This window comes from Leishmania donovani, chromosome 23 (genome assembly GCF_000227135.1).
Source record: "Leishmania donovani BPK282A1 complete genome, chromosome 23".
Classification (NCBI taxonomy): Eukaryota; Euglenozoa; class Kinetoplastea; order Trypanosomatida; family Trypanosomatidae; genus Leishmania; species Leishmania donovani.
Genome location: NC_018250.1, coordinates 693,630 through 704,756, shown reverse-complemented (window position 1 = coordinate 704,756; position 11,127 = coordinate 693,630). Strand labels below are relative to the sequence as shown.

The 11,127-nt window shown below is 62.1% G+C and overlaps 2 protein-coding genes across 2 annotated transcripts; both read right to left on the bottom strand.

Annotated features, from left to right (window-relative positions):
- Positions 1-1,514: 1,514 nt before the first annotated feature.
- LDBPK_231720 (hypothetical protein, conserved) lies at positions 1,515-6,557 on the bottom strand (the record flags this gene model as incomplete). The annotated part of the gene is made up of 1 exon (XM_003861016.1): positions 1,515-6,557. The coding sequence occupies one exon, from the start codon at positions 6,555-6,557 to the stop codon at positions 1,515-1,517; it is 5,043 nt and encodes a 1,680-aa protein (XP_003861064.1).
- A 1,659-nt stretch (positions 6,558-8,216) lies between these two features.
- Positions 8,217-10,124, bottom strand: LDBPK_231710 (hypothetical protein, unknown function; the record flags this gene model as incomplete). Its single annotated transcript, XM_003861015.1, has 1 exon — positions 8,217-10,124. One exon carries the CDS (start codon positions 10,122-10,124, stop codon positions 8,217-8,219), a length of 1,908 nt encoding a protein of 635 aa, XP_003861063.1.
- Between the last annotated feature and the right edge of the window lie 1,003 nt (positions 10,125-11,127).

Genomic DNA, 11,127 nt, shown 5'->3' with positions numbered 1-11,127 from the left:
TGTGTGTGTGTGTGGGGGGGGGGGGGGCGGTGAGGACTAACAATGTGTCTGCCGCTTCGACATCAACGTCAGCGTTATTTTGCGAAATAGTGCGCGTGTGCCAGTGAGAGTGTCGAGGTGTGCATTTGGAGGGAAGAGGGAGGAGAGCGATCATGCTGAAAAGAGCGGGAGAGGGGTGTGGAGAGTGACCATTGTGGAGCAGAGAAAGGGAAGCCGGCCACGACACCCTGCAGCCTTCCGTAGCAGCAGTTTCCACGGCGCGCGAGTTGTCTGTGTATCGCATGAAGTGCGGAGGAGACGCAAACGGCACCCTTGACGTGCGCTGGTTCATGACAAAGAATGGCGACGAGAAGATAAGCTCTAACCCCCGAGTCAGGCAGCGAGATAGAGGGGGGTGGTGCAAGGAGAAGAGGCAGCCTCACCGTGGGCAAATGGTGGGTGGGCATATGTGTGTGTAGATATCTAGGCCGTACTTGAATGGCCTGAAGACGCGCAAGCATAGGTGCACGCTCCTGCGCCCCTCAGCTCTCCCCGCTCACTCTCCCCCAGACCCCCCCCCCAAACCCAGCACACGCGCCACTACCAACGGTCCCCCACACCCTTTGCGCCTGAAGAGCTTACCACCACCACCACCGCAGCATCGCTAGCCAGCGCGGTTGTGACGCTTGACAGGGCAACGCGGAGAGTCACATACACGCAGAAGTGCCGATACGAGGAGAGAGGGGGAGAGGGGCGTCCGCAAATGGCAGGAGGAAAGGCAACACCGCGAGGCAGCCGGCCTACTCATTGATGCGGGAGGTCGGAGTGTGAGAGACGAGAGACCGAACTGTGGAGCCTGAACGGTGTAATGATGGATGTCAGGAGGAGCATGCAGATGCGCAATGCCCCAACTCACCGCCCTTACCTTAGTCGATCGCCCCTCTCTCCTTTCTCTCCCACACGGATCGATTTCATGAGCCGCACCTCACGCATCGCCTTCTACGGCGTGCCGTCAGCCTTTACGGCTTTCCTCCGCCTCGATCGCGCCACGACACAGCAGCGGCCTCGTCATAGAGATATGTCAAGCATGTTGCAATATGGAGGGATAGCGAGCGCGAGGCATCAACAGAGAGATGCACCATGGTGCTTAAGAGAAAGCAAGCGAGCGAGTGAAAGGGCGAGGCAGCGCCGCGAACACACGCGGCGTCTACCGGGAAAAAGGAATGAAGGTACGCGCATGCACAGGCAACAGCACACACACACACACATACAGCGAGAGAGAGAGAATGTACAGCGGATGCGAAGTCGTATAAGAGGGGTGGGGGTTGAAGACTGCCAACGCTTTCTGTTGCGCAGTCGCTGGCTTACATCAGAAAACAAAACAGATGAATCAAGGATGCATAAAGGCACAGGCAAATCACCGCCTCTAATGAGCACACGTAGCGAGCGCGTTCACCAGCACAGCAGCAGCTGTCACTACAGTGAGTATTGCCCGTGCGACTGAGACACGCAGCACGGCACAGGCGCCCTCGATGTCACTTGAGAACGCACGAATCTAGCAGCGTGAAAATCTCCGGGTGGGTCGTCATCCAGTCGGTGAAGGAGCGCCGCATAAGCTTCGATATGCGGTCATACTCCTCCTGCAGGTACACGGCAAAGACGATGAGGTTGAAGTAGCGCTTCAGGTAATGCACACCAGCGTGGTGCGCGCGAGCACGACCCGACTCAATCGTGTCCGGGGACGACACCGCAATAGCAAAGGCTTCAATGGCTGTGCGCAAGTTCTGCATCTTCGAGCACGCCTCGAGCACGAGATCGACCTGGTACTTGGCGGTGCGGCCCTGCGCCAGTACGCGCTTCAGCTGCACAATGACGGAGTACTCTCCGCGGCCGAGGTCCGACTCTGTGTCTGCGTAGAGGGAGTCGCGGTAAGCGTTGTGCAGCTCGTCGTAGTACTCCGGTATTACGAGGCCAATGAGGAGACAGCAGATCACCATGCCCGTCGTGGTGCGGCCGCGGCCCATCTGGCAGTTGAAAACGAACGACAGCGTCTCGCGACGGTCAAGGTGCTTCGCAATGCGCGGGAGGAGGGCATTGACGAGAAGGTCGAAGTCGCGAATCTCCGGGCTCTGCTCGTCCGTCACCGGGAGTCGCAGCATTTGGCAGCGGAACTGCTTCACCACCAGCTCATCGTAGACCTCGCGCAGAGTCTTTACAGTCTCCTCGTCCGCCGACTCCCACACGCCGACGAGCTCGCCCGGGTTACCTTCATCGTGGACGAGGAACTTGCCGTCGTACTGTGCCGCCTCCATGAGCACGTCACGCTTCAGCTCGTACTCCACCAGCTCGACCTTTTCGGTCTGGATGCCGGTCAGCACCACATTCACGTACGGGGCCGCCAAGTCGCGGAAGACGAAGGGCCGGTCGCCCACGTACAGGATGGGCTCCTCCCGCAAGTTCACCCACACCACAGAGCCGCGCAGTGGGTGCTGCAGCTCCTCGGGCTTGAAGGCTGGCTCGAAGAGCCGCTGCGCCGCAAAGCCGAGGTATGGCTCGGAGTCGTTGCTCTGCCCTGGGTATACCTGCAGAGGCTCGCTGGAGGCGCCCAGCAGCGAGAGCACGTTGTGGATGCCCTTGATAGTCGGGATGGCGACACCGTAGACGTTCACAAAATCCACCTTTCGGAAGTTTGGTGCGCCGCACAGCGCCGGCCGCAGCCCCTTCTTCTGGCAGCCGGGAAAGTGGTCGGCCTTTAGACAGAAGTTGGCCGTCAGCACGTTGCCGGAGCGCCGCGAAAGGTCGGCCTTCATGAGGTTGTCGGCCGCCACGTACTCGAGCGCCGCCTCGCCGCGATCCTCGAGGTGCTCGACGATGTTCGATACCTCCGCGTGGGCGGTGACCCAGTCGCTGAAGAGCAGCTCCCCGATGGTGAAGCCCTCCCCCTTCTGCGCATCCAGGTACAGGCATGAGAGCAGCACGAGCAGGTAACAACGCAGGCCATGCAGGGCATCCACGATGCGCTGGGGCTTGTTGCTGCCGAGCACCCCAATGCGCTTCTTGAGAAAGTCCAACGCGTGCAAGATATTCCAGCGCCGGCCGCGGCCACCGAGCGCGATGACGGCGTCCACCGTGCGAAGGAGCCTACCGGCTGTCAGCATCTGGCAGATGGTCGAGGCGAGGAGCAGCTCCACATGGTGCTCGGGAATCTCTTCCGAAGGCACTTCTGCCCTGGCGGCTACCTGAGCGTTGTCGACGAGCCGATCCGTGGCCCCGATGCGCAGCAGCGTCGCCACCTCCTCGGTCGTCTGCAGCGAGCGAAGATTTTCAAGTCGACTGGCGCGGAACAGCGTCAGGATGTTCAGTGCCACGGTAGTGCGCGTTGTGCCGGCTGAATCGTTGATGACGATGGCGTCGTGCTGGTTGATGTCCGCCTTGGCCAGGTAGTTGAGGAGGGGGTCGATGTCACTCGCCAGCAGCTCCCCGGAGAACGGCATCGGAATGCGGGAGTAGCATACGCCGGTTGCCTCCACGAACTCCTCCATCGTGCTGCGTGGGGTGCGCGCCGAGACGACCTTGACGCGCAGCACCTCCCGCTCACCCGCCGTCGTCAAACGGTGCAGGATGATGAAGCCGCCGTTGTCCTGCGCCTCCAGCAGCACATCACGCCGCAGACGATCCTCGATCTGCTCCATCGCCTGCACAGATACGTGCATCGTCGTGCCATGCTCGGCCGAGCCGTGCGCGGCATCGTAGTCGGAGAGCGTGTAGGGCACCTCATTAATCAGCACCATCGGCTCGGCGCGCAGGCTGATCCAATGGATGGAGCGCACGTGCGGGAACGTGTCACGGATGTCGCACACGAGCTGGTCGCGCGCCACCTCACCGACACGGCCGCATGTCAGCACCGGCACCCCTGGCGCGAGCTGGCGCAACGCTATAATCTCCTGGCGTGAATAGTTGCTCATTGGGAGGCTGAGCAGGATGCGGCCGGTGCTCAGCACGTTACCGCGACGGTGGCGGATGGCGCGCAGCGCGTCGGCCTCGGGGCCTCCCGAGGACAGGGAGAACACCCGCTCCAACTTGAGCTGGTCATCAAGCTTCTCGCGCACGCTGCCGATGAGAAGCCTCATCTCGGAGTTCTCGTTCAGCCACTGCGTAAATGACAAGCGCGTCGAGTAGTTCCACAGTCTCTGCTCGCAGTAGTAGGAGAAGACCAGAAAGAGCGCGTACACCTGCAGCCGCATCTTCGCCACCTCCGGGGCTTCGTTCATACCGGAAAACGCCTCGTTGATGTGGTCCGCCATGGAGTACACCTTGTCGGCAAGCTCCATCAGGATCATGAGGCGACGCTCGTGCAGTTTGCCGTCAGGAAAGAGCGACACCAGCTTCTGAATGGTGCGGTACGACGGCCCGTTCACCTTCTCGCGCAGCACACGCATATCGGCCGTCACATCCTTCACGCAAAGTTGGTAGAAGCGGACGATGTTGGCTATCTGCATCATCGAGCTCGTGCGGCCGCGACCGGACTGGCAACTGAAGACGAACACCGCCTTCGGCTCCTCGAGGCACGCATCCAGCACGAAGTCGAAATCTTCGGGCTGCGGCCCAATATTCTGCGTGATGGGCCGGCGGAAGTACATGACTTGGTGGTCCGTCTCCTTCTCCACGCGATGGAAAACCTCAGCCAGCGTCAGCACCTCGCTGCGGCTGGCGCACACCCACTGGTCCTCCATGTTGCCGCCACGGCACTCAAGGTGCACGCTGACGTTGCCACCATTCTCGTACGCCTCCTGCAGCACCTCCTGCTTGAGTTTGCGCTCGATGCACTCGATGCTTAGCCCCGTCACGTTGGGGATGATAATGGGCGTCAGCGGATCGGCGCGCTCGCGGACGATGTAGGAGGTGTCGTTGATGTACACAAGCGGCTCCTCGCGCAGGTTCACCCAGACGATGGGGCCCTCAACGTGCGCGCGGCGCAGCTCATTCACAATCGTGCGCACCGCACTGGCGTTTGCCTGGGCGACACCGGCGATGTTCAGCTTCGGTACGATGCGAAAGAACGGCGCTCCAGCGATCATGCCGGTCGAGCCCTGCCGCGACCGCAGCGCCTCCTCCAAGTCGCGCTTGAGGATGTGCTTTGAGGACAGCACGTCACCGCGACGCACAACAGCCGTCTCAGCCGGGGACGGAAGCAGGACATCTGGCCTGTTTGCGAGCATCTCCATAATCGCCAGCGTGCTGTCCGTCACCTTGTTCACGCTGCACGAGCGCAGGGACATGCGGCCCAGCGCCAGGCTCGCCATGGACATCTCGTTCGCCTCGTGGGGCTCCTGCGAGGCCCAGGAGCCCCGCGTGAGAGGCCGGCCGCTGCTGCTGACGTGCAACATGGTATGGCTCTCGATCGCCTCCGTGTCGTTGACGTCCACACCGTCCCTGCATTGCGTGTTCAAGAAGGTCGTGTTGGAGAAGGCGGTGTTGTTTTCAGAGACCGTCCCTAGGCGCACCGGAGGAGAGCGCGAAGTGCGATGCCGCTCCCTCTGCTGCTGGCGTCGATCACGCTCCTCGCCGTGCCGGCGACGCTGCATTAGGGTCTTTGCAAACTCTTCGGCTGCCATCGCACGCTCGTGAATCTCTGTTTCAGAGGTGGCCTGCGTCACCGGGGGCGGCGGCGGATAGATGTGGCCGGCCCGGTCCCGCGACGGTTCCGCCAACTTCTTGCGAATATCCCTGCTGCGGCGCTCCAGCCGGGCTTCGCGCACTGCCGTCTCCTTCTCCAGTGCAGTGAGCAGCGCTTCCTCGCTGTCGTCGAGCTGCGGCTGCGCCGCGGAGTCGGCGTTGATGTGAAACTGCCCGAAAAAGTCGTCTTTGAAGGAGCTGCCGTTGGGCCTGCGTGCGTAGAGGGCGCCGTTGCGCACTGTCCGCATCGAAGGGTCCGTACTCCGCGCTGAGATGGACTCGGTATGCGTTACCGCGGCCGCCGTCGAGCGATCAGCCGGCTCGCATTTGGTGCGACCTTCTTGAGGTGCCGCAATCTTGTTGGCATCGGTAGCAGTGTGAGCCTTGGGTTGGCTGCTGACTAGCATCACCGCAGCAGCAGCTGTCTCTGCTGCGGGTCGCGTGGACGGGCCGGAGAGGAGGGGGGGAGGACTCTTCACCGGCGCGTGCATCTCTTCGGGAGTCAGCATCGTTGGAGAAGTGTGCCGGCGCAGACGCGACGACTGAGAGTTCAGCAGTAGCCTCAAGTCGCGCAGCTCTTGCTCTTCAGCTATCGCCATCTCTTGGCTTCGGAGGCGGCGTGTTGACTGCGTAGGCCCGCCGCTGTGCTGTGCAGCAGCGGAAAGAGGCGGCAACGCAGATGAGTTTCCAGGCGAGCGCAGCGAGGGGATGCAGAAGCCACGACGGGGATTTGGCGCGGAAGCCAGAGTGGCAGGGCCTCTGGATGGCGAACCTCTGCCGATAGAGGCTGGTGCGCTTCCTGAATTTCTGATGACACCCTGGCCAGCTCCGCAGCGAAGGGTTGCGAGAGGATCAGTCCTGCTCGTGTTGCCGTCACGAGCGGCCGGCGGCGACAGCGTCATCGGCTCTGGGCCGAGCCGTTCACTCCTACAGGGCTGCGGCACGACAGGTGGAAGGCGGCCCTTCGCAATGGCGGCGGTGTCGGCCACACGGGCGCCCTCCTGTGAGGCAGCAGCTGCAGCGGCGATGTCCATGGTGCTGCACCTGTGAGCCTCGAGGAGCCCACTTAAGCGATCCGGCGCGCGCGAAGGCGATCCGTCAAGGACGAGCACCGAGAGAAGGGGAGAGGAGGTTTGCCCTGCAGTTGCAGGGCAGGGGATGGGTGAGAGGAAAACACGGAGGCGTGGGCACAGACAACGCAAGGAATAAGGAGTCTTCTGCAGAGGCGAGACTACACAAGACGGAGAAAGAAAGCGTACAAAAGCGTCGTTGTCCTTCCACAGGCAAGTCTCTCACGCCTCTTCCTTACTCGCTCACAAACTCCGCAACACCGTGGCACGCCTGCAGGAGGGTGTGTGAGTGAGGTGTTCCACGGAAGGGCTGAGCGAGGGCGAAAACGAGGGGAGGGATCAAGACAGGAAGGCGCACGAGGGAAGGGGCGGCACGCCTGTGTGTGCGTGTCTCGGTCTCTCGGTGGGGTGCACGTTTGTACGTGGGAGGAGCAGATGTGGTGGGGAGTTGGTGTATGCCTGTCTGCCGAAGCCACGTGTTACTGCGCGAGGGAAGAGCGGAAGGAAGCGGTGTAGTAGTGCGTGGAGGAGAGGGGAGGGCGTGGAGACCAGGCAGTGCGGCAGCACACAAGAGCCCGGCCCAAGCAAACCGCGGAAGAATGGGGGACAGAGAGTGAGACGTGCAAAGTGGCGGGAGCACCCGAGGACAGAATGAGGGCCGGTGAAGTGGCGCGCGACAACGCAGGGGAGAGGGGGAGGAGGGGCATTCGACGTGGAGATGGCGCAGGGGGAAGGGGGCGAGGAGAAGGAGCCAAGGGAGTGCCAGTCATGGTTGCATCAACGTGGCAGGCTCGAGGAAGATGTGGTTTCCTTTCTTTCGCTTCAGCTTGTCCGTTCTCTGCCATACAGCACGGGTTGCACACCACTCTCGAGCCCTCGACCTGTCACAGGGTCAATCCCGTGGTTCGAAAAAGCCGCAGACACGCGCGCTAAAGCACTGCATACTCACTCATCTGAGCACGGCCTCTCCCTCAGAGTCTGCTCACCAGCCCTCACAGCCGCTCACCCATCATGCCGGTCGCCACCTGGTGGCGTCCCTCGGGGTGGCGCTCAGGCTCTCCCCCCTCCCACCACTCGTGGACAGTGCGAGGGCCGTGTGTGTGGGATACACGCTCGAGTCGCGCCGGCACCCTGCCCGTCATGTGGATGGCACCGACGTGCTCGATGTCGCGGGTGGTCCCGGCGCCGCACCATCCAGGACCTGGCCGCCGACATCAGTAGCGATGAAGCGCTCTGGGTTCGCCACGTCGTGGGCACTTGGCCCTGTCACCGCCGGAGGTTTGCTCTGGCATTCGGCATGGGATAGGCTGTGGAGGGGGATGCTGTGCCCTGTGATGCCACGCACTGCGGTGTGTTTCCCGTGATCCGGGTGCTCTGTGAGGAGAGACAAGCGATGGAAAGCAAAAGACGCCTTGCTCGACGTACAACTGCATGCAGGCAGAGGCAAGCGACTTGGTTCAGGAAGCCAGCGCCGCACCGAGCCCCGGTGCACTATACCTCTCCTTCGCGCGGCCGCGCGCGCGGTCGCGAAGACTCGCCTGGGGGCGAGAGCGGCAGCAGATGGTACAGGCAGCAGCGCGGGCGTCCGAACAACAACACAAAGCGCTGCGCCCGGCGCCCCGCTCGGTCTGAAGGCGCGGACGGCGCTCCGCCTTCGCCATCACCCCTGCCGCTGCTGGTGGGAGACGAGGCCGTGGTCTTGTATAGTCTGCGGGACTTGCTGTTGCACCCTAGTGACTCAACGAGGTGTTCCCCGAGTGCTGCAATGCCGCGAACGCATTCACCGATGGCCATTCCGCAGTCGCTGCAGCAGCTTCCGGGCCTGACGACCTGACTGAGTCCCGATTCGCTCACGCTCATGAGAAAGTGCTCCGAGGACAGTTCGGTCATGCGCTCCAGCGTGCTGACGCCTCGAATGAGTAGAAAAATGTGCTGCACCCACAAATACGCAATGCACGCGCTGATGGCGCACATGCCAGCCGGCACCCACCACCAGCCGTGGCTCCAGTCGTGGCACACGACGCTGCACCCGTACACAGTAACGAACAGCGTCGAGTTCACAGCGCCACCCAACGTGGAGTAGAAGATGCACAAGAAGAAGTATTTGTAGTTGTGCCGGCCGATGCAGTTATTGAGAAAGTGGCAGTGGTGGTCCATGTCAAACACGCAGCGCTCACATACGCGACAGTGGTGGCTGCCGTCTGGCTTGTACTGGTGGCACACCCCACAGAACCGCAGCGACCCATCCGCCTCGTACTCGAGCACCAGGTTCGGGTTCACAGTGGGTTTGACAGCAGCAATGGCTGTGCACGGCCGACGATGCAGAGACAGCGCTGGCGGAGCTGCATCGCAACTGGTCGGGGGACCGTGAGGCCCGCGAGCCCCGGTGGATCCTCGGTCCGGTGTACTTGTCATTGGTGTTGCGGACCCAGAAGCTGAAGAGGATGAGGTGCTGCAGGAAGAGGAAGCTGTAGTGGCGGTGGTGGTTATGGCTGTGGCAGTCGTCTCTGTCGCTGAGGGAGATAACGTGGAGGAAGGTGCTTTACCGGATGTCTCGCACGTCCGCTGCGGAGCTGCGGATCCTGAGCACAAGACTGCCGCCTTCGCGGGGTTCGCCGCGATGTTTGCCATGCCCACTGAGAGCGACGCATCAACAGCGAGGGCTGGTGCGCACGAGATTACACGACTCCCCGCTGCTGCTAGCTGCGGGGAGAAGGGCTGCTGAGGCGTCGGTGCAGCCATCAAGAGGCTGTCGCTGCTCGCGGCATCGTTTGGAGCTGGAAACTGCCCTGGTGTCACTGCAGGCGCGAATGGAGACCCGAGAGCCGTTATGAGTCCAGAGGCTGGTGGGGGATACGCGTGCGGTGGCTGCTGCTGCAACATGTGCAACTGGTAAGCCCACAGCGCCTGCTGCTCCTGCAGAGCTTGCAATGCTCGCCGCCGTACAGCGACGCCTTGTTCTTGGATCCACTTCAGTTGCGCCGACCACGTCACCTTCAAATGGTGCCGTCGCTCAGCATCGAAGCGAGGTGTGTATCTCCACGGCTCTTCTGGCACGTACCCGGGGCAGGTGAAGATGACGCGTGCAAAGGACCAGTACATGAGCGCGACCAGGACGTTCCCGAGGGTAAGAGCGCAAACCGCAAATGTGCCCGTAGCGGTGTAGCCGAGCGTGTATCGCTGCGTTTGCAGGAGGCTCATGGCCTCGAAGGGGAGCACACCAGTCGCCTCCGCCTCCCTCACTGCACGAAGAAGTCGACAGAAGAAGATGTTGTGCCCCCAGATAAGAGCCGTCGCAGAGACAAAGATAATCAGCGGCAGCCGGTACGCCGCGAGCAGGTTCCACAGCGCACGCCACGACCGCACCCGTAGCTCTCGGTGGACAGTCGGGGTAGACATCTCCCAAACGCCGGCAGACGCACGAGACGATTGCGCAGACGGGGGAGATCGGGCCCACCACTGCACACAGACAGAACGACAACGAAGTACCCTCTATGTGTGTGTTTGTATTTCTATGCCGGTCTCGGTTTCCGAGGATGCCGGAGGCCACCTGACCGGTGGTATCCGCGCCTGGTGCCCACTCTGTGGGGAATGTGGGAGGGGGGAGGGGGAAGCCACGCAGCCTGCAGCCCGACCTCGGGTGTTGGCTGCAGACTCTCGGTGTTGGGGGACAGATCCGGGCTTGCGCGGCGCCGGAGAGATTTACCGTCCTTGACCGCTCTTGGGCCCGCTCAGCGCAGACGGTCTCGACGACGTCGCCAATGCTTGTTATCGGTGTCTTCGCGGTCGAATGACGCCTTGGGAAACAACAGAAATGTGGCCCTAAGTGTACAAGCGAGGTGCATGTAGGCACTTGCGCCTGCTCTGGAACGGCTCCCCCAGCTGCCTCAGCACGTTATGCTCGCCGAGGGCTACGTCGCGGTGCGGCACGAGAACGGAACAAGTGAATGCAAGGAGAAGGACAGGAGTGAGAGTACAAGGGCTTCGATAGCGTCCGTGCCATAGTGCAGCTCTGATCAAAGGCCTAGACAAGGGCGTGGCACGCCACAGACCTCCGTGTGTGTGCGCGTCAGAAAAACCAACGCGCAACGTGCCGCTGTGCTTCGCTACTCTTTCCCTTCTGCTGATACCGCCCCGCAGGATGGCGGAGGACACCTGACCGGTGGTATCCGCGCCTGGTGCCCACTCTGTGGGGAATGTGGGAGGGGGGAGGGGGAAGCCACGCAGCCTGCAGCCCGACCTTGGGTGTTGGCTGCAGACTCTCGGTGTTGGGGGACAGATCCGGGCTCGCGCGGCGCCGGAGAGATTTACCGTCTTTGACCGCTCTTGGGCCCGCTCAGCACAGACCGTCTCGAGGATTCAGCAAAAATAAGCACGCGATGAGCTGTGTGCAGGCGCTTTC